General features: G+C 41.3%; 1 protein-coding gene across 5 annotated transcripts in view; it reads left to right on the top strand.

Annotated features, from left to right (window-relative positions):
* Nucleotides 1-23,817, top strand: part of BACH1 (BTB domain and CNC homolog 1) — a 265,729-nt gene that overhangs the window by 119,924 nt on the left and 121,988 nt on the right. For all 5 annotated transcript variants that reach the window (XM_069204062.1, XM_069204061.1, XM_069204058.1 and 2 more), the window contains exon 2: nt 14,849-15,133. In XM_069204062.1, the coding sequence (XP_069060163.1) occupies nt 14,894-15,133 (240 nt within the window). In that variant the 5' untranslated portion in view covers nt 14,849-14,893. The remainder of the gene's footprint in view (nt 1-14,848; nt 15,134-23,817) is intronic.

Below are 23,817 nucleotides of genomic sequence, written 5' to 3'. Positions count from 1 at the left end.
TGTAGGTGCTCTGTACTCTAAACATGATGGCGTTGGCTTTTGCACAATTAGCATATTTAATTTACTTGTAAGTCTATAGTAACGTTCACTATATGTGCTCCTGGCCTTTAAATTAAATGCTACTAGTGGGCCTTCAGCACTGCCACCCACTACCGTAGCCCTTAAAACATGCCTCAGCCCTGCTACTGGAGAGCCTGTGTGTGAAGTTTTAAACTGCCATTTCAATGGTGTAAGTGTACCCACTTTCCAGGCACAGACCTTCCTTGGCATTTTTTAACTTTAACCATTCTGTGCCTCTGCCTGTCTCTGAATACACGTCTGAGGTAGATGACATCTAGGCATTGTGCATTGCCTCTAGACAATCACACAATGAGTGCTTAGGTGTGACGTAATGGGCCTTAACGGCCCATTAACTGGCTTGATGGCAGGCAGAACTTAGCACAGCCTCGCACGGAGCCTGATGACAGTGCATTGCCAGAGTGCAGCAGAAATATCAATGCATCGGCTACCCACAGTTGACTTATTACTCAAAAAAGGTAACTCCCATCTCCCATCTTTGCCATTACAGTCCATGTTCCCATGGATCATTGTTAATACTTTGGATTGCTAAGTACATACCTTTCTTTTCCAGTGCCCTTTTTTGACCAATTTCATAGGGACATTTTTTGTCTGTGCTTGTTTCTCACACCTACCACTCCTTAAAGATAAGCACTGGAGCTATGTTATAGAGCATGCTCGCTACCATTCCCCACAATAATTCATTTTCTTTCTTGGTTAGTTTTTCTGATCTTCAGGCATACACTTCTTACTGGGTGATGCTGATATCCTAGAGATCAGACCATGTAGGACTGCACAGATATATTGCTTATTGAGACATTGATTTTATTATACTGACGCATTCCTTTTTATTATTATTATCTTTTCATCATCCTGACAAGGCTTCTTTTTTGAAACCGTGCATTGGATTTCCAGGAACTTGTGCGGTCCGTATGTATTACTTTCCCTTTTCCTAATTCCTTTTCCTAATTACTTTATCTACGGATTGTCCTAAATGACTATTTGCTAATTATAAACAAACTGAAATTGACTTTCTGTTTTTGCTATGTATTATTACCATCACAACTCTGTATGTAATATATCATATATGGGTTGATGTTGAAAATGTATATAAATATATATTCACTTCTTTGCCATAATAACATTTCTGCATTTGGGTCAGACTTGTCTATCCACACAACAAACAATTTCAAGTGCTTTAATATTGTTTGGGTCATGTTTTCTCTAATGTTGCACTAATGTATTTGTTACATGCTTGTGCTTTTTGATGTGTCTTAATTTATTATCACATGGTTGTTGTTCTTAGGGGTTTTTGTTCTAATGATAACTCTTGTCTGTCATTCTTTTTGTTGTACTATGATTTAAGTGGTCAGCCTTAAAAAAGGCCCAGGCTTTTGTGCCATGTGGAAGTGAAACACATGTTGGCTGTCTTTTGTGATCATCTTTGGCATTTATGAAAGTATAAAAACTCCTACAAAACTTAGGACTTAGAATTCTTTTATACTTGGGATCACCAAAAGTCATATCAGGTAGAAAGAAATTCAGCTCTGTCCTACACTCTTTAGCAAACTTTGTTGGAATGTGTTAGGGGTCTCCCGTTCTGAAGGACATCTGAACCCTTGGCCTGAATTTTGGTCCCCCGTGACCTAAAGTAAGCTTTCTGTAGACTTCTAAGCACTGTTTTCATATTTTATCTTTTAAAATTCATATCTTGACTTCTAATGATTGGAGTTTTGTTGTTTTGGTCCTATTTTAATCAGATCTGATGTTGTGTTTTTGCGGTGTCTTTTACTGTGTTACTGTAATTAAGGCCCTGATTTAGATGTTGGTGGAGAAAAATACTCTGTCACAAATGTGACAGATATACTGTCTGCCATATTATGAGCCCAATAGGATAGAATGGGATTGTAACACGGCTGACAGGGGTTATCCGTCATGTTTGTGATGGACCATTCCTTTACGCCGACTTCTAAATCAGGCCCGAAGTGTTGCACAAATACTTCACACATTGCCTCTTAAGTTAAGCCTGACTGCTCTGTGCCAAGTACAAGAGGGTGAGCACAGGTAAATTTGGGGAGTGCAACTGACTTACTCTGACTAGGATTGTGGTCTCTACTTATGGTGGTTACCTCTGCCAATTAGAGCCCAATTTCTAGCAGGGTTTATGTCCTCTGGCTTAAGGATAATTTGGGCTTATTTTTGGACCTTTGGAACATATGGGGCCACTCAACACTCCCAGAATGTTAATCTCAGCACTTCATGATTGCTGTCACTTGTAGGCTCCATTTAAAGGTTTTATCTTAACAAGCTATCGAATCATCTGTGGATTCCTCAAACTCAGTTTCGTACTCTTCAGAGGTAGCGCTTTCCTTCTCCTCTTTGGGGGTTCATGTGAAACATAAAAGGATTATGTTTTCTCTATCTTTACTACTCCAAATACAGCAGGCAATCAAAAACATTAAAAACATGTACACAAACCACATATCCCATGAGGTTTTGGACCACGCCTCCTTTACAGTCCACCAGTAGTATATGGACATAACTTACAAAACAGTGAAGCACAACCTTGACGGCTTCTTCCTTTGCTTTAACAACAGTCCAACTTAATGAAACAGAGTCCATAACATGAACGAATCACGAAGAATGACCAAGAATTCCTTTAATGTAGATTCGTAGAGATCCAGAACAGCACTGACACCCTGAGGAAACTGTAATTCCAAGGCACTTCAGCCTTATAAAAGGGAAGATATAAACCCAGAACCTGAATCACAAGGGCCGGTAAATGATAACAGTCAAAATCATGACCTACATAGTAGATATCAAACCAACATTGTCACAACGTCTTACCTGTCCCAATGGGTGGGAATATGCTCCTCTCCGTTTCCTTAATAGAATCTAAATTCTTGTTGCACATGCTAGAAAATGTTCTATTTAATGTCAGGACCGAATGCTCTGATTATACTGGTTCAAAGCTGACAAACCGCAACAGAAGAAGCATGCGCAATAGGCTTGTAATAAAAAGTCTTAAACACAGAATCACACGACCAATTGATGGCACGTAGAATGTCTTCCAATTTGGAACCAAGCACAAATGCTTTGGAGGCCATAGTCCCCTGTGCAGAAAGAGCCCCATTAACAAACACATCAATGCCAGCTTCTGCCATGACCCGTGAACCCAACCGTCCAAAGTTGCAGCAGACACTGGTTTAAAGGGTTTTTGCTGTGGTAACAGGACCCAATGGATCACACCTACAAGTCCAAGTGTGTTCTTGATATACTTTCAAACATTTGACAAAATATAATTTTGCATTAAGAAGAAAAGCTGAGTAATCAATAGTCCGAGACATAGTCTTCGCCATTTTTTAAATAACGAAAGAAACACCATCAGGTGAAAACAACCTACCTTCTAAATCAAGGGCTCGGACATCCAAAACCCTTCAACGTGAAATCAAGCATAGAAGCAGGGTCAACTTAGCTGAGTTCTGTTTTATGGACAAATCAGAACTACCTGGCCAGGAATCTGAGATAGAGCACAATTAGCATCCCACAATTGGAAGTATCTAGGCCTTGGAGGGTTTGTTACTCAGATACCCTTAAAAATTCACACACCAAACAGCGCATACCTATCTCTTTACCATCAACGAGGTCGTATCCGGCAGATAAAGCTGACCTGAAATTATTTACTGACCTATAACATAACCCAGACTTCACACACTCCGAAGGAAAATTGAGAACATCTTTCATCTCATATCCCACAGGATCCACATTCTGTTGAAGGCACTAACCCCACCATCTCTTCCATGCAGAAGAATCTCGCTTGTGGTTGGAAGGAGCCCAAGTTTGTGATATAAAAGCTGCAGTTGAAATGCCCTCGACTTGTCCACCTTTCCAAAAGCCAGGAAGAAGAACGGGAAGAGACTTCAACATTCATAAGAGCCAGAAACCAAGACTGTGTCTTCCAGACTGGGGTTATCAGGACTAAAGATGCCTATTGCCACCAGGCCTGAGCTGCGACCCTCAGTATCCTGTCAAAAGGGGGGGAACGCATAAGTCATCTGGCTGTACCAGTTCTGAAGAAAAGCATCCGTGGCGAGGGCCATCTGGTCCAGTCTCCAACTGTAAAAGTCTTTCAGTTGAGCATTCAGTCGAAATGCAAATGGATCCACTTGGTACCGAGCCAAGGTTTGCAAAACCTTTTTAGAAAATTCGAGGAGGGAGCTTCCAGTCATTGTAATCCACTAGAAACCTGGAGTTCCAATCCGCTACCCTGTTGCCTTTGCCAGGAAGGTATTCTTCTAGCACAGTAATCTTCTGACTGAGACAGAAATGTCAAACCCCCCTGGCGATGTTCGCTAGAAGGCGAGACCTGGTGCTCCTCAATTGATTGATATAACGAACTGTTGACACATTGTCCATCCGCAGGAGAATACAGCTGTTGCTGTTCTTGGGGGAGAGGGATTTAACGGCGGAGGAACCCATTAACAATTCTACGACCAGTGACCGCCATTGGAAAAATCTTTGCACCTTGCTCTCCAGCCCTAACGGCTGGCGTCGGACTGGATGATGACATCCATCACAACTCTGAAAATGGCTCTGCCGTTCTATGCTTCCATGTGAAGAAGCCACCACTGGATTTCTTCCTGAGCATCGAGAGACGAGGGAACCTCAGAATTGTGAAACCTTTTTTGGAGGTAATGGATCTTCAGTCGTTGAAGAGCTCTGTAGTGTAACAGACCGGGGAAGATAGCTTGAATAGAAGAAGCTAACAGACCCACAATCCAAGCCAGGGATCTCAAAGACACAATCTGATTAGACAGAGTTGTCTTTAACTCCCGTTTGATAGCTTTTACTTTCATAGGAGAAAGAAGTAGTTGGGATTTGACTCATTCCACCTGAAATCCCAAAAGCTCTCGCTGATGGGAAGGAATCATCATGGATGTTTTAGAAACTGATTATGAATCCCAAATCTTGGAACTGAGGCACGTTCAAGACGGGTGCAACAGGAGTTGAGCTTTGTCTTGTTCCATCAGGATCATGTTGTCCAGATAGAGGATCATGCAAGCCCCCATCTCCCCTAAGCGTTCCACTACTGGTTGCATGAGTTTTGTGAATGCCCAACGAGCTGAAAATAGCCCGAAGGGAAGGGAGTGATACTCGTACCACTGATTTCGCCACTGGAATTGAAGATAACACCTGTGTGGAAGAAAAATAGGCACGGAGAGGTAGGCGCCTTTGAGATCTAGATGCACCATCCAATCCTTTTCTTAAAGCAGCTCTCACAGAAGATGGATACCTTCCATCTTGAAATGTCGATAAATCACCCAGGGATTGAACACTCTGTGGTTGTAGATGAGCCTCTGACCCTCCCCCTTTTTTCTGACCCAGAAACACATTGCAGCAGAAACACCTTGGATGAGGGAAAGCTGGCACAATAGCCTGTTTCGTCAAAAGATCTTGAATCTCATGAGTCTGTGAAACTTATGTCTAGCTGAGAAAAAATGAGGGAAGCGGGAGGGGAGATTTGAACAGGCATCTGAGAAAGTTCTGTACTGTAGTCCTGAATCGTGTCTAACACTCAACAATCTGTTGATACTTTGGCCCAACCGTGTACAAAGTGTTATAATCTGCCCCAGTGGAAGATTCGAAAGAAGAGGAGCAATCGTTACCCATTGACGCCTCTGGTATAACAACCTTGGAAGCCCTGGACCTGGAGGGGTAGAAACCCGCTTCGGAGGGGTCTTGCCAGTAACCTATGCGTCGAAAAATGAAACCACAATGAGGACTTTGTTGTTTGAAGCGGCCCGATGGACGTCCTCTGCCACGTCCCGCCTGGCCAAAAAGGGGATTGAGAGCCTTCTTGAGAGAAGAACGACTTTGTCAAGTAACGCAAAGTCTTTTATAAATTTGCCCTTCAGCTAAAAGACCTGGTTCAGTCTTGGTAATTCCACTAACTGGGGGTCAAGCCTAAGAAGCACTGACTTGCACATTTCAGAGGCCAGGACGCAGTTGGCGTTGCCCAGCAGACAGATCGCCTGCTGTTTCCACCCTGCCCACACATCGGGATTGATTGGGTGGGGGGAGGGCAGTGTCTTGAGCGTGGAGGGCAAATTAAAATATTTTTGCGAGGGGGCAGAAACATCAAGAAGTTTGCCCTTACAAGCTTGGAGTGCTGTCTATTTCTTTTTTGGGACCTTTGGTGAATTTCTTAAAAAAGGTGAACATATCGAAGCCAACGTCCGGAGTTTGAGCTGTCTTATGCAGAGGGTCGGGCCTTGGGCATTCTGCTCTGAGTCTGGCATGGACCTCCTTTTCCAAGCCTTTGTGAAGATGGTGTTGCATGTAGTCAACAACTACAGGTTCTGGAACCCAGTCAGAAGACCGGGGATGAATGATGTTGAACAGCTCTTAAATTAAAGGGGTTGGAAGGGAGGGAGCTGTAACAGGAAGAGGAAGAACTTTTGCGTTTCTAACGTTTAGAGGATTTAGACTGGTGAGAGAAGGAAGAAGAAGTATTGTGCCGAGGGATGTCCGAGGGGCAGGAGATTTTGAGCGTTTCTTGGCACTGAATGTGAGTTCACCTAAAGCTGATTGGGATAACTTATTATAGGCATCTGAATGAGGACTGAAGGGGTCAGTTACAGGCTTGGAGGGTTGGGAGGGCCTGTTGGAGGGGTAGGAGAGGTACCAGCAGAACGTCCAGCGAGTACTTCCAGTTGTTTCGAAATGGGATGAAGGGCTGAAGTATGGGCTTTATCGAGAGAGTGTTGGACAGATTTGCCAATGAGGTCAACAAAGCCCTCATCATAATAACAATCTTTGTTAGGCCCACAAGCGTCAAGGTCTTGATCAGAGGGCTCGCAATCAGACATGGCCACAAGAGGATGAAGTCCCCAGTGGGAAGCAAGAGTCGTGGTGAGGTTACTTTAGCTATTACACAGGCACGTATTTTAGCCTAGGCCTGCAGCTTGTGCCCTTTCACTCCGAGGCATGCATTTTTATTCTTCAATTATTTTAGCAAAAGCCTTATTTTAGTGGAGATGTTTTTATTATTTTTTTAGTTTGTCCTTTTACACTGACTTCTGTTATTCTTTTCTCTGCATGACATTTTCATTCTGTATCTTATTCAAGGTTGTATGTGATAAGAATTATTGCCGGCAGAGAGCGTTTATCATGTCCCCATCTCTTATACACAGAAATAAACGTGCTGTCATGTCAGGACAGTTTTCTCAGAACACCAGAGGTTTTATTATAAAAGACTTATTATAAAAGACTTCACTGTCCCCTACACAATAGAGGGGAATTCTAATCAGTTGCTATTGTACACTACTCGTCTCCTTTGCAGCTTTTGCTGAGACCTGACACAGTCCCTCCCTCCATGTGGGAGAATTCGCAGTAGACCAACAGACCTCTTTTTTTTTTTTTTTTTTTTTTTTTACCTACATTCACAGGTATGGGGTTCTCCTGGGAGGCTGATGGGCAGATTAGCGCTTACACTGCCATGCTCTTGTAGAGAACCATAGTAGTGCAGGTTGGGATTTTAGGACCATTGTTGTGACAGAATGGTGCGACTTTTCCTGTGTTTCTCTTTGTTTGTCAGTGCCTTGCTTTTATTATGTTTTATCATCCTTATAAGTGCAGTGCATGCCTTTTTACCTAGAAGGCAGTTGATTCAGTAAAACCTATTGAACCTAGTTCTGCTTTTGTTTACCCTTTGTATGTCAGAGGCATGTGTGACTGAGAGAAAGGGTAAGATCTGGGCCACCATAGTTTCCCTGGGAAATCTAGATGACATGTTAAGGACCCCCACAAATCACCTTTTTCTCTTGGGTACTGGTGAGGTGCTGCTAGTTGGCCAGAAAAGTTAGTCTAACAGCTGCCACACAGCGCACAATTCAACTCAGTATCCCGCGTCCGGTGGTGCTGCTACCAAAATCCAGCAGTCCTGTTACTATAATGAGTCTTCGCGACATGACGTCTTCAGCTTTGGCTAGGTACTGAATTACGGATCTCCCAAGTATCTCTTTCTCACTACATGCTAAAGACATCCTAATTACCTTATACAGAGACTTCCATGGTATTAGGCAAATCCTCCTCAGCTAAGATAGGCAGTACCTATTTTGACTATGGGTTGTTAAAGCTTGAAAATTTACAGCAATCCCTTTCTCTGACCTATACAATTTTGAAATATGGTGGAACCCCAACGGGTTGTAATTGCAGCAAATATGAGGCTCTCTCTCGCAAATAATTTAATAAACAATGGCCTCACAGAGGAGGGAAGAACAGTTACATTTGAAGTTTAGACAAATCCAGCATATAGAAGTGAATCTTTTTTAATTCTTGGGTCACTTTTCCAGCAGGGGATGGAAACTCGCACACATTTCATCACTACAGTCCTGCTAACCCGCCCACACAATATCACGCATATGCATATTTAGAAATACCTCAGTCTTATCAAGGACACCAAAATTGGCTTGATGGGCCCCTTACCACACATTGCACAAAATGTTAGACTAGTAGTGTTGGAATAATCGCCTTGGAAGCAGTGTTTGCCATACGGGACCCCAAGATGAACATAGAATTCTCACAATGTGCTCGCCATTTGGGATTGTTCCCTTGGTGGACAACTGCGCATGGAGTGCAGTATTTGCTGCACTCTACGCTACCACACACAGTACATTGACACTTGCGATTCTTCTGAAAGTGTTAAAACAAATTCAAGATGAATACGTGGCTGCCCCGGCCATAGACATGCAATTAATGAGCATTTTGTCCTATATCATACTAATCACACCTGTCCTCCACAGCTGAACTCCGCTCTGCTCCCACAGAAAAGATTCTGACTGTTGTTCAGATGGCTGTTGTAAATGAGAGACCTCTGGTCTAGGGGAGACCCATTATTATCGTAACCCCTGTACCAACCTTTGTGGCTATTACAAAGTCAGCGTCCAAACGCTCAAGCACTATATCAACGTTGGATCCAGTGGGTAACGTTTCTGATTGCCACTGATGTAGATTGTTTTTGACCCAAAACTTCAGACTCAAGAATTCCTTCAATATGAGCTTGAATACCCAGTACCAACAAATATCTTGCCTCTGGATCAATACCAAACATTAATCTATATTGATGGTTCAGCACAGTTGGCGGTAGGCATAAATCAACAGTACTCCACAAACTGTGCGGTTGTGAGTGGTGTCTTGAAGGATGGCTAATTCCTTTCTCAGAACACTTGCACGCAGACCCTAACAGACTGCACCGCACATACTGCAGAGCTTAAGGTTCTGGTATTGGCACTGGAACATACGTATCCGGAACAGCTAACACTAATAGTCTGTGATTCATACTATTTTGTTCAGTCCTTTAATAAATATCTGTATTACTGGCACTAAAATGGGTTCAGATATTCAAAAGGGAACACCTTCATACACAGACTACTGTGGGGGAAAGTAGCAGATCTGAAAGAGATGCTACCCAGAGCCTATGTAATTCATACAGTGGGGCATCACCTTGTAGGGATACACGTTGCAGGCAATACCTTGGCTGATGAAGAAGCCAAATCTGTAGTAGTCATGGCTTCTGTTGCTGCGATTACTCATTCCAGAACGAGGTTGGATGATGAAACACTGGCTGCTTTTAAAAGCCTAAGCAGACAGCAAGCCCTTATCAAAAGGGTATCCTGCAAAATATTCCTACCACATAACTGCACAGAACATTGCCTTTGTAACAAAGAGACCAGAGTTAATAAAAGAACCGCATGAGGGAGTTTCTTCTGCCCATGTGGGTGTGGCAGCTACTATTTCCTTAGCAAAAACGATGCTGGTGGCTAGCTCTGTATGAAAAGACCAAGCAGTATGTCCTTTGCTGCAACATCTGTTAACAAATGTTAGAGTCCACTATCAAGCAGCCACTGCAGACACCCCTCCTAATTTTCAACAAATCACTACAGTCTGTATATCTGTACCATTGTGGTCCTTTGAGTCCTGATGGTGCATAGAAATACTTCTTAATTGATGTTGACTCTTGCTCTAGATTCCCATAGGTAAGGCCACAATGTTGTGTATTCTTGTGATACATACGTTCCTTGCCTTTTGGTAGTAAGTGAATTGGGCCTCATTGCACCACCATATACTGTTCTACGTTTACTTTTAGACACTTATGGGGAGTGCACAGTTGTTACCATGACTACCATTTCTTATTGTTGTTCATACATAGCATTACAGCAGTTAAGATGGTGCTTTCCTGTTATATCCATATACTATTGGTTGACTGTGAAGGAGGCATGATTCAAAGCCTCATGGGATATGTAGTTTGCTTACATGATTTACTGTTTTTTGATTGGCATTTATATTTGGGGTAGTAAAGATAGAGAAAGCATAATCGGAGCCTCAGGTCCTGCCAGAGAGTCCCATGTCATGCTGGCTAGCATGTGGATCTTCAGGGCTCCCTAAAATCACCCTGATAGGAATGCTGGATCTGGAGGGGAAATTTGTGAACTTCACAAAGATGTCACTTTGTGCTGGGCAGCTGGTTTCACACAGGACATTCATGTGTGTAGCCACATGCATGAGGTCCCCTTTGCCCTTGTTTCTTATGTTTCGTTGTAAGAAGGCGTGTGTTAAAAATGGGGTCTTTGGTTGGCAGTCAGGTTACCCCCTGTCCAAGCAAGGTCCCTCACTCTAGTCGGGGTAAAGGAGAATCGCCCTCAGCTAACCCCCACTCACCCCCATGGTAGCTAGGCACGAGAAGGCAGGCTTAAGATCAGAGTCTAAGTGTAAAGTATTTGTACCAACACACACACAGTAACTCAGTGAAAACACTACAAAATGACACAACACAGTTTTGGAAAAATAGGGAATATTTATCTAAACAAAACAAGACCAAAATGACAAAAATCCAACATACACAAGTCAAGTTATTCATTTTAAAAGCAAAAGAGTCTTAAATCCTTTTGAAAACAGTAAAAACACTGTTAGCGTTGAAAAGTACCTGGGTAGCGTCAAATTAACACGCACAGGCGAGTGTGTGTTGAAAAAGGTTAGCGATGTGTCGATTTCTCACCCGCAAGTGCGACTGTGTGTTTTCTCCTTCTCCGGTTGGGTCTGCGCGCATTGTTTTTACTCTCCGCAGGAGAGCAATGCGTCGATCCGGGCAGGCACTTATGTCCGGACATGCGATGCGTCGTTTTTCCTCGCCCAGCAAGATTTGCGTCAAAAATCCTTCCGCACAATATCAGCAAAACTGCGCTATGTGGGTTGCGACGTTATCAGCCTCCGTCAGCAGGTGTTGTACATCATTTCTCCGGCTGTGTGCGTCGATCTTCCAGCCGCGATGCCAGTAGAATGTTGATTTCTGCTGCGAAGCCGGCAGCGCGTAATTTTTCAGCCACGTTTTGGAAGGTGTGTCGATATTTTCCCTGCAGGGCTGTCTGTGCATGGATTTTCAGTCTTGGTCTGCCAGCTTCACCTTCCAAGGCACCAGGAACTGGATAGGGCACTACTTGGCAGGGCAGGAGTCTCAGAAGAGAGTCCAGGTGCTGGCAGGAGAAGTCTTTGATGGCCCTGAGACTTAAACAACAGGAGGCAAGCTCAGGACAAGCCCTTGGAGTTTTCTTCACAAGCAGGAATGCACAACAAAGTCCAGTCTTTGTCCTCTTGCACAGACAGACGCAGCAACTGCAGGATAGTTCCACAAAGCACAGTCACCGGCAGGGCATCACTTCTCTTCAGCTCTTCTCCAGGCAGAGGTTCCTCTTGATGTCCAGAAGTGATCTAAAGTCTATGGTTTTGGGTGCCTTTCTTATACCTATTTTGGCCTTTGAAGTAGTCCTACTTCAAAGGAAAGTCTCTCTTGTTTGTGAAATCCTGCCTTGCCCAGGCCAGGGCCCAGACAGACACCAGGGGGTTGGAGACTGCATTGTGTGAGGGCAGGCACAGCCCTTTCAGGTGTAACTGACCACTCTTCCCCTCCCTCTTAGCACAGTTGGCTCATCAGGAGGTGCAGACTACACCCCAGCTCCCGTTGTGTCACTGTCTAGAGAGAGGTGCAAACAGCCCAACTGTCAAACTGACCCAGACAGGGAATCCACAAACAGGCCGAGTCACAGAATGGTTTAAGCAAGAAAATGCCCACTTTCTAAAAGTGGTATTTACAAACACACAATCTCAAAACCAACTTTACTAAAAGATGTATTTTTAAATTGTGAGCTCAGAGATCCCAAACTCCACATGTCTATCTGCTCCCAAAGGGAATCTATGCTTTAATCATTAAAGGCAGCCCCCATGTTAACCTATGAGAGAGATAGGCCTTGCAACAGTGAAAAACGAGTTTGGCAGTATTTCACTGTCAGGACATATTAAACACATTAGTATATGTCCTACCTTAAAGATACACTGCACCCTGCTCATGGGGCTACCTAGGACCTACTTAGGGGTGTCTTACATGTAAGAAAAGGGAAGGTTTAGAGTTGAATTGGCAGTTAAAATCTGCACACACAGACACTGCAGTGGCAGGTCTGAGCCATGTTTACAGGGCTACTACGGTGGGTGGCACAACCAGTGCTGCAGGCCCACTAGTAGCATTTGATTTACAGGCCCTGGGCACCTCTAGTGCACTGTACTAGGGACTTACCAGTAAATCAAATATGCCAATCATGGAAAGCCAATTACATACACTTTTTTATACAGGAGCACTTGCACTTTAAAACTGGATAGAAGTGGTAAAGTGCCCAGAGTAGCAAAAATAGAGTCCAGCACACGTCAACAACCTGGGAAACAGAGGCAAAAAGTTAGGAGAGACCACGCCAAGGATGAAAAGTCTAACAGCGTGGCAGTGTCTTCAGCACATTTAACTTTATAACCTTTTTGGCTGTATGCTTTCATGCTGCATTATTCATGTTTTGCACTCCCCTTTCTATTTAACAGTCATTTGGCTCAGATAGACCTTCTACCAGTTCATAGCCGTTCATCCTCGGTATGCATTTCCTTTCTTAAGTTCAAGTCGTTCTCTCTAGAAGTGAAGTGTTGAGAGTTGCATACCATGGTATTTCAAACACCCTTAAATATACCTGGTTCTCTTCTAATTCGTCCAATTCCACTTGTTCATTGGAAAGGCAGAAAAAAGTTTTTTTTTTTTTTTTAAATTTAAATCCTGGGCCGGACTTCTGGACCTTGCACCTCCCTGCAAGCTCTACTCAGGTGTTAAACGTTGTGCTACACCGAATTGCCACCAGAGTGGAGGAAGGGAAAAACAGTGTGAAGAAAATCGGAGGGGGAAAAAGTAGCACGACCAGTGGAGCAGTAAGCAGACGGGTACAGAGGGCGCAGTGGGACCGACTACTGCTGTCCATGACGATTTTTGTGATCGGAAATGGACGGCTCAGCGCCTAACAGAAAACAGTTTTTTTTTTTTGTTTTTTTTTTGCTGCCTGCTTCTACAGCTTTATTAATCCCACTGATTGAGCCTGCAGCACATCATGGATTTGTTACCTGCTGATTGGATAGCGGTTAATGTGTAGTTTGTGTCTGTTTTGCACATCCTCAAACAAAAGGCTACTGAGTATTCAAGTCAAGGAAATTAAAGACTATTCGTCACTTTTGAGAACTGCCCTTAAATTCATGTTTACTAAATTATTAATGTTTTCTATGTGCCAGGAATAAAGCACTGCATTTCTTCTTTTAGACAGAGAGTAATTGGGCCGGCTCGTTTTTGATAGAAATAGGCACGTTCACCTTGAGAAATATCAAGATTCTGATTTACAAAACCAGTAAATTGGGGATTTTGCGTAACAAATAACATTTGAGGGCTCATTTGCTTCATGTGGTGGATTTTATGAGCGTTTCTATGTAGGCCCACCAGTAAAAGTTGGTGTACTCTCACAAAAAATTCAGCCTCGTGGATGTATATCAAGGGTAGTCAAAACTTTTTCAATGCCATTCATACCCCCCAAAAGATGCAGATTTACTCCTGTCAAGGCAGGAGTAAATGGTTATTTAGAATTAAAATGAAGAGGAACACAATTTGCGATCGTCAAGAAAGGGATTGATACGTGATGTTGAAACAAAAATAACATTTTAAAGTGTAAATGTGCTTATGCGCTACATTCCTGAATGAGAAGTGTATACCTATGGTATTTATGCAGACACATTTTTTGTGGGCCTCCTGGGAAACTGCAGCAGTCACAGAATCCCAGTTACATTGAAGGTAGTCTTGTAATAGTCCGCAAAAGTATTCCATTAGACCAAAGGCAGAGAGGGGCACGTCTATAGTTCTACATTTCTGATTTATTTGCTGGGACCTTTGTGACCCACCTGTCCTTCGGCCTTTATTGCGAATGACAGTGCAGTAACGATGTTGTGAATCTGACAGTTCATGCACTTCTCTATACAATATTGACGATGTTGTTAAAGTAACATGCAATGTAAACATTTCTTTGTAAAGAGAGCAAAATGAGGACACCTGAAGTGAAACTGTTTATATTTAATTAACCAAATTTTCAACAGAACATACAATACTTGCGGTTGAAATTGCTGTCTGCGCTTCTGTATTACTTTTTCTGATGATGAATTTTGGAACAGATACTGTTAGTACCTGAGGATCTGTTACCTGACACAAGTTCAAGAGAAATATAGGGATAAAACATGACCTTTACCAGGATTTGTATTTTATCTTTGGTCGGTCCGACATGATTCTCCTCAGTGTGAAATGTTTCTTCGCATTTTTTTTACTGTGATACAGTCTATTTAGTTTGAAGATGAAGAATTCCCAATCATTAAAAACCCTTTGTCTTTTCCACAGGTGTGATGGATAACTGAAGTATGTGCGAGCCATTTATGGAACAGAATGTCTGGGAGAAGTGAGAAGACTTCGGTTTTTGCATATGAATCTTCAGTGCACAGCGTCAGTGTCCTCCTCCGTCTCAATGACCAGAGAAAGCAAGGCCTCTTCTGCGACGTCACCATCCAGGTGGAAGACCAGAGTTTTCAGGCTCACAGGTCCGTGCTTGCAGCCTGCAGTGACTACTTCCTCACACGAATCGTAAACCAGCATGATGCAGATCTTGTTATTTCTCTTCCGGAACAGGTGAGGTTTGCTTGGATGAGCAGTTACACGTTTGGAGCAGAAAAATAAGTATTTCAGGTCTTTACTGCTCCAGGGTAATTTTTTTAAGGGGTCTGTTGGTATCTGTGAGGACAAGTTACTTACACCGGCGAGTGCATGTCTGTGTATAAGATTTAGTAATTCGGAGGGTGGGATTCGTTCCTAGTATTTTTTTGGACTGGATTTCTTGCTAGTACGTTTTAGTGCACATACTTGTAATTAACAACTGATGCATTCTCTACTGCTAACTTTATCAGTATGGTGTTTTCTATCACTATCACGCGCCTTAACAGCCACTGTGAGTTTGAAAGACGTTGCGTTTTTTTTTTTATTGATTAAAATTACATTTGGTATGTATTGTGTAGTTGGCTTTTAATCATTTGCTTTCCTTTCCCTAAAATCATGAGCCTTGTAAGCGTTCATTAAAACTTAAAGTGGGACTGACCCTAAAATGTCGAACAGTTCTGCTGAGGTTAAAGGCAACGGTTGCTACAGGGATTTGGAAATATTGTGGTGCTAGGTGACGGCCAGTTTTAGGCATTTGCGTTTATGAGAAAAAAAACTGCGTTCCGAAGGAAGCTAGCAGGCAGTGGTGTATGTAATCTTTTAAGTTGGAGATGTCAAGGACTTTATTTTGTCTGACGTAAATATACACCTTACTCAATCTGGATACATTATATTTTCTCAGGTTTCACTAAGCAAGTAGTTGACTGTCAACTCCTTAGTACCTGCACACACGGGAGTAGTCTCTGAGGGGTGCAACACTCACTTCTGTAGCAGGCGCTACCTGGGTTGTTTCAAGTCACTTGATCTTCATTTCTGGAGTATTAGCAATAATTTTTTTTAATTCTGTTTTCCTCGTTTGCCTCATTTCTATTTCCTTGTCTTTCTTGACTCATATGAGCAAGCCACTTTTTCTCTAGCCTGAGTTTCTTCTGAAACTCTGAACCTTCCCTTGTCCTCTGCAACTTCATTCGAGCTTTTTAAGTGGGTGGATGCAAGGATTGCTCTTTGATGGAGCTAGTGAGTGAAACCGGGATTGCTGGTAACAAAAGCACAGGGTACGAGCTGCAGACTTCTGAGCATGTGGGGCTAGACCTACCCTAATACTTAATTGGTGATAAATTGAGCTTTTTGTTATTTCATGTACTCCATGCCCAGTCGATTTGAGGTGGTCTTTTACATTTAACTGGTCTTATTCACTTCAGCTCTTCAGAAGTCATCACTACACTCCACAGCTTCTTGAAAAGTGCTGGCTCACTTCCATTTTACTACGCACTTTTATTGACTGCACTACATTTATTGTTTGGAATATTACTCCCAACCTCTTGCAGCAAGTTAGCTTTCTCGGGCCTAGTCAACTTAAACACACTAGGCAATCTTTTGAACAAGTATTGCTGTTATCCTTGGAATCTTAGACCCCAAATTACATTAAACTCACTACATGCCAAAAACTATTGTGTTAGGCTTTCATACTCCAGGAGGTATAAAGGTGACCAATTAAGGTGTGCTCTTGAGAACTGGTTTGCACAGATAATATTAACTCTTGAATACTGCCAGTATATATATTGTCCATGTAGTGTCATAGCAAATGTTTAATATTATGACAATTATTCATGATTAGGAAGCTAAGTTCAAAATACTTAAATGCAAACAGCCTGACTCTTCCATCCATGTAGGTAAACCCTATGTTCCATGTTCCTTAATTTATCTGCAGATTCATGTGTACTACTGTCGAAGTGAAAGTCCAGTCCAGGATCTGTGCTGATATTAACAAAATTCTTACTGTTCGTATTGTATTGTAGGAGCATTTGTAAAGCGCATTCCGGCAAAAAAGCATTGAAGCGCTGGACCAAGAGAGATACAGAGAGACCAGGACTATCCCTAAATAGAAGAGCTAAGGAATCCTGACCTAATGTGAAAAGAGCCACGTTTTTAATGTCTTTCTAAAGGCCATGTATGTCTGCGCCTGTCTAATCATTAAAGGCAATGAGTTCCAAAATCTCGCTGCCTCCACCATGAAGGCTCTGTCCCCCCCACCTGGCCTTATGGCAACGGGGTACCACAGTCAAAAATCTAGATGGGGATCTGAGGCTCCTTGGTGGTTGATAGTGTTGTAGGGCATAACTCAAATATTCACATCCCTCAGCATGGAGAGCCTTATATGTTAAACAAAGGGATTTGAACTTGATCCTTTTATCAACGGGTAACCAGTGAAGCTGTCTAAGGCTGCTACTGGCTGAAGAAGAGCGGGTAAATTCAGGATCAAGCGAGCCACCGCATTTTGAATGAGTTGAAGTTTATGGAGGGCGGCTTTACTAATATTTAACAATAACGTGTTGCAGAAGTCCAGTCTGGATATAACTAATGCCAGAATTACAGGTACTTTCAAATTATCTTCCAGAAAGACAAAAAAAAATCTGAGAGTTTTCAGGGCCCAATAACAGACTTTAATCGTCTTGTTGACCTGTTGCTCGAAGGATAGGGAACTGTCAAATACCATCCCCAGATTTCTGGCTGGGGTGCACGGAACTGGGCACCCTTTGCATGATTCCGGCCACCATCTGGCATTCCAAAGATTGCTATCAAGACCAAAAAAGATGATTTCAGTCTTGTCGCCGTTTAATTTAAGCCAATTACTGGACATCCAGCTGTTATTAGCATTCATGCATTGTAGGAATCTATCCCTCGTTTCCTCCCAATTACGGGAGACTGGGATAATTTGTGTGGTTGTGTGCTCAGCTGAATGTTGATGTGAGCAGTAACTGTGGGACACATTGTCTGAGTTTCTTGCTGGCAGTTTCAGGGAGCTGTTGGTGATGTCAGAGTGGCAGCTGGAATGTTAGATAGAAATGGTCTTCAGCTGCTGGAGGACAGGGTTATGTGGTAATCTATGTGGTCATGGCTGTCAGCTTCATGAGACCAACATAATCGTCATGACCAGATTTTTGTCACAGTCAGCAAAACGGCCACCGTGAAAACATACGATTTCCTCTTGGCCTTGTAGCAGTATTTATTACTTTAGTTGATAGTGCCAGGCTGACAGAAAAGAAATGGGAAAATATGGAGCAAAGGGTGGAAGATTTCGACTGAGTGAGTACATGAGTGGCCTAGGGGTACATCACTGCGTGTATGGTTGTGTCAGTGATTGCTTGAGTGGTGTATAAGTGAGTGAATGCATTATTGGTATATTGGTGTATATGTGAGTGAATGCATAAGTGGTGTATGGGTGTGTGAGTGAGTGCATGAGTGGTGTATGGTTGATTGACTGAGTGCATGAGTTATGTATAGTTGAGTATCAGTGGTGTACGGGTGAATGGATGAGTGATGTACTGATGAGTGAGTGAGAGTACGACTGCATGAATGAGTTAGTGTGTATATAAGTGGTGTATGTACAGCTGTGCGAGTGTTTATATGGGAGAGCAACTGAGTTTGTGTGTTGTACTATATGAATGAGTGACAATAAAACAAACTGGTGGCAAAGCACATCAGCTGTTGTCTATGCAAGAAGACTGTCTCCATGAATATCTGAAAGAAATATTTCTCTGCCACTACTAGTATCTTGGCATGTTTAATAACATATATCTACAAACACTGTTGAAAAAAGAAAAATAACATAAATATACCTTAGTATTATGTTTAGAACAGTTCTGAAACAAAATAGGTATACAATGCTTATGCTGTAACACTATATGACATTATAGTAAAACATTTTAATTTCCCACTTTCTGTTCTCAGTCTTTATACTAGTACATGTAAACAGAGTACTGTATAATCATAATTAAACAGTGGGAAAAAAACAATTATATAGATTGTAGCAAAACACATAATTCCACAGTATTTAACTACAAATAAGTGATACTGTGAATTGCATTCACTACAATTTCTAAATTATTTAATTAAGCTACAATTACTACACTAAGCAAAAGACCATAAGATAAAAATATTTTGCTTATTATTACAATACTACAAATAGATATAATCCACAGTTGAATTTTGCACATCCATTTGTAGACGACATAGCTCTGATAGGATACATTAAACAGTGATGACCTACATATAGAAAAGACTGCAAAGTACTTTTTTTCCAGAAATCCTATGAACATATTTCACCCACATTTAATTTTTGAATATCCTTTTGTTAACCTCACCCCTGAAAAATTGAATGATGTCTTAAACCGTGATGAACCATGTGGACGGAATACTGTATATTTGTTTTGTTACCAGAAATCCTTTCAACACATTTAATCCACACTTAATTTTTGGAGATTTTTTCAAGACATGATCCCTGACAGGCCGAATTAAGTCTTAAGCAGTAATGATTCACATAGACAGAAAACTGTATCTCATGTTGTTTGCACAAATCCTCATTAGACTTTTGGCTGAAGAAATAATAGGTAAGAATTACGAAGTTTGAAAGGTGGTTTTTGTTTGAGTTGCAGACTCCTGTAATTACATTCTGTTCAACCAGTTTGAGTCTTTACATATATGGTATAATGTCCAGAGGTAATAGTAGGGCCTTTATGGAAGTAGATAGCTAAGGTACAGTATTTTCTCCCAGAAATTGACATTTCACCATCTTTGAAGTTTGTAACTTCGGTGTCCAGTTTTGAGCCATCTGCTCTGCATGGTTGAAACATTGCTATGATGTATTTACCACTTTCTCTGTATAAGCAACATAGACATTATATTAGATTTACAATTTGGACAGGTCATGTTTTGGTCACTCTATTTTTATTAGTTTATCAAAAGACACGCTTTTATGATCCAGCAGAATTAAGTAGAGAAATCGCTCAGATTGGATTTCAGTGGTAGATGAGAAAGAGCAATCTTCACACTTTTGGTTCCATCTATAGCTCAGTCCAAATATGTCCTCAATTTTTACATCTTCTTCTCAAACTTCAAGGATCACCATTATGAATGGCTGTGCATCTTGTTGAGCGTTTAAGTACTACAGCTCCACATCATATTAGTCTACTATACCTCGAATGCCTGAAGCAGAATGGATTACAGTTCTATCATAAGATAAGCATTGACGGCAATGAAACAGTGCTGTACACAACTTGTTGCTTGGTTTTTCTTGAATTCCATTCACAATGTGGTAAGTAGAAGAGAACAGCGAGAACAACATTAGCATAGCAGTTTACACCATTAGCGTTTTCCAACTGATAACCTACAATATCTCCATCATTTTCCAATTTTCTTTTCTTAACATCTTTTTGTTTCTCGTTGTTTACTGTCTTTTCAAGAATATGCATTCATTCTTTTGTAGGTTTCCGGTTAGGACATTATATCAGTTTTTTATAAACAGCATACTATCCTAAATGAGAAGCATATATACTTCTTAATCTGTTGTACTCTCTGACACAACTTGCATCTGCACTGAGCTCCTTATCATCAAAATCAACCAGAAACAAATTTAACAATATTCAAACTTGTGACAATGCTTCATATGGCACCCCTCCCTTAAATATTGTACTTCGAATATTAATACATGCCAAATCTACACTTAAACCTTGTGATTTATGGATAGTTACAGCATATGCAAGTCAGACTGGGAACTGGTTTCGCCAGACATGTAAGTATTTTATTAACAAAAAGCGTACAGCACATCGTCCAATTTGCTTCACGCCATCCACCTTATTAAACTTTATAGCTATGAATTCAACCTCATCACGGTTACGGAATTTAATTAAGTCAATAACTTTACCTATCACACCACTTACTAGTCTTTCTTCAACACTTACATTACATCTCAAAATTACTCTACAGTTTTTGCACACACATATATACTTTTCCAGTCCAGCAGTCCTGGATACAGCTTTCTCCAAAAAGTTATTTTTTCTTGTAGTTTTCCACTCAGCAGCACTGTCACTCCTTGGTGTTCCAGTTTGTTGATAGATGTACATTTCTTCTTTCTCCAGTTTCAATTATTCTTCATTGAAATTGGCACACTCTTGAAGAGTAGGCATTAAAGAAACTATGGGTTTCTCTTCTTTACAGAAATGAAACATCAGCTCTGCAGCTGTGTTATGGCAGTGTTATGGCAGCTGTAAAAATTAGAGGAAAACTGTTTTTTAATAAGTCAACTTTCCAACATACGTTCTCTCTCATCTGTCCTTTAAAATATTTCTGTATTCCATGCCAAAGGCTTAATGCATAGTTTTGTCGAGTTCCTTGCATTTGAAGTATTGCCAATTGTCTACATTTCCAATACTTCCCAATGAGTTCCTAGTTTCTTCATGTAACAGAGTCTTGAAAACAGGCTGTTCTTTCACAGGGGTAAGTTGTAGTAGGTCACTAAAAATAATTAAATACTTTCCTCCAAGCAAGGTGTTGTATTCTGTTTTTTTAAATCTGTTGCATTCTCAAGTGAACAAAGGCAAGTATTAAATTCAAACCATGCTGACCTCATCAGTTATTAAAATCTTCAATATCTTCAAAACTCCCGCCACCTCATAAAAAGCTTCACTAGATAACGTCTGGTATTCCAGTTTATTGTCATATTCAACCGGTAGCATAAGTAGTCTATGTAAAATTATTCCATTGTTATTGTGTGCAGCTAATCCAGTAGGTGCTGTTTCTACACACAGTTTGATTCTGTAGTCTTGTGTAGGTAGGTAGAGATAACTTTAATTAAAAAGCTTTTCCTAATACCAGCTTGACCACTAATATATAATAGCATTGGCTTGAATGATGATCAATTGTATTGTTTGTTCTCATGAAGAAATTCATGTTCTAAATTGTCGTTTACTTCAATATAAATGCTTTTCTTTTCGTTGTTGAGTTTTGTCTCTAACTGTTCAAGATCTACAGATTCCCGTCTTGCTTGCTTCATTACAGTTTCCACTTCATTCATAGCTATTGCAGCTTTCCAAGATGATCCTGACGCAGTGGTCCTGAACTTTGGCTGCTTTGAAAACTATCCCTAGCTACTTCTTGTTGTACTTCATTATTTTACATTTGTAAATAGTTTGTCAAATTGAACACTGAATAGTATCTTCGACAGCATTGAAAGAATCTTCGTAGCAGTCATAGTCTCCAAGTAATTTTAATTCACTACGCCAAGGCTTAAGCGGTTGAAGATTTCCTTTTCTGAGTTTCACTATACAACCATCACATCTAAGTACTGCATGTTTTCTTTCTTCTGTGTTTTCACTTACATTGCTTCTATATCTGTAGTTTGGAAGAATTTCATAAAGGCATTTATCTTCTAGGTAGTGACTCCTTCTTGGCTAGTATGTATCCAACATATTTGACTTCACCATGTCTGTACTTTGCAGGTCAAACTTTGCTAGGCACTGAATTTCTTGGAAATACTTTAACACTATATTTTGAGTACTAGTTAGATGCAGACTTACCCAAACAACTTCTCGTGATTTAGAACAAACATGCAGAATTCAATCTGTCACAGGCTTTATAGGATTCAATTTCCCTATGGGAAAGCATTTTCAAGATGAATGAGTACAATTTCTTGGTAAGTGTCTTTTCAACAGAAGTCTCCCTGCACATCTCCTTCATCTCTGTCTATTCTGATTTTGCAGTGTATGAAGTGACATACCAAGCCATAGCAATGGAGTTATCTACAACAAACTTCTTGTCCATGTTACCATTCCACATTTTCAGAATCGCAGAGTTATAGTCATTAGTATATTTGTGTCGCGTTGGCTCTCATTATCCTAAATGAGACTACTGGATGTTTGGGTATCAGGGTCGTTCTCAGTGTGGGGGACTAAATCGAACCCATGGAGAAGGATCCCTGTAACCCTCGATCCGGTTTTGCTCCGGCTAACTAGCAGTGCCTCATCTCTCCCAAAGGGAAGGGATGATTGGGCATCCGAGCGCATGACATCTTAGAGCTTCTCAGGGAAGTCGTGGTCACTCAGAGCCAAACCAGCTCTCTCATACAAAGTGTGGTCTCATATACAAATGACAAAGGCAGTTTAGGTTTTATAGATTGATTTAATAAAACAACTGCATTTTAGATAATAAGGCGTGAGCCGCAATAACCAGAACCATACAACACAGTAGGATTGAAATAGTAACGAGGAGAGTGAAACATAGAAATAACGCTATAATAGTGTTACCGGATTAGGTTCTCTCTACTAAGTTCTATTTTGAGCACAGCATGTTAAGCTCTAAGCTTGCCTTTCAGATTCCCCGGGAGGACATCAACCCTCATACCTGAGCAAAGGCCTGAGATCTGTATCAGCATCTGCAACAGGGCAGTCAGCGTCTAGTTGTGGTTCCCTGGTCGGAATCTCCCTCTTGTATTAGGACTAGGAAGTGTTTTTATAACTAACATGTCGATGTGCAAAAAAACGTCTCTACGTAAGAATGTGTATCGTCTACGAACCCAAAAGACTAAACTCCTACCACGTCTATCGGCAATGTACCAGACTGTATCCTTGACTGAAGCACAGAGTGAGCAAGAATGTATTATTTGAGAACTCCGGTGCTGAAGTACTAAACAGTGTGATAGAAGAAAATAAAACAAGACCGTGAAACTGGCTATTGAAAAATAACAGTGCGAGGCTGAATAAAACGCATCTAGGGCAAAGTGCGCAGAGGCACAATGCTTTAAGCAAACAAATAAAATGCATCTAGGACAAAGTGCACAGAGGCCTAATGCTTTAAGCAAATGTGCAAAGGCTATATAAAAATGG

The sequence above is a fragment of the Pleurodeles waltl genome, chromosome 8 (genome assembly GCF_031143425.1).
Source record: "Pleurodeles waltl isolate 20211129_DDA chromosome 8, aPleWal1.hap1.20221129, whole genome shotgun sequence".
Classification (NCBI taxonomy): domain Eukaryota; kingdom Metazoa; phylum Chordata; class Amphibia; order Caudata; family Salamandridae; genus Pleurodeles; species Pleurodeles waltl.
This window is presented reverse-complemented; position numbering and strand designations above follow the sequence as displayed.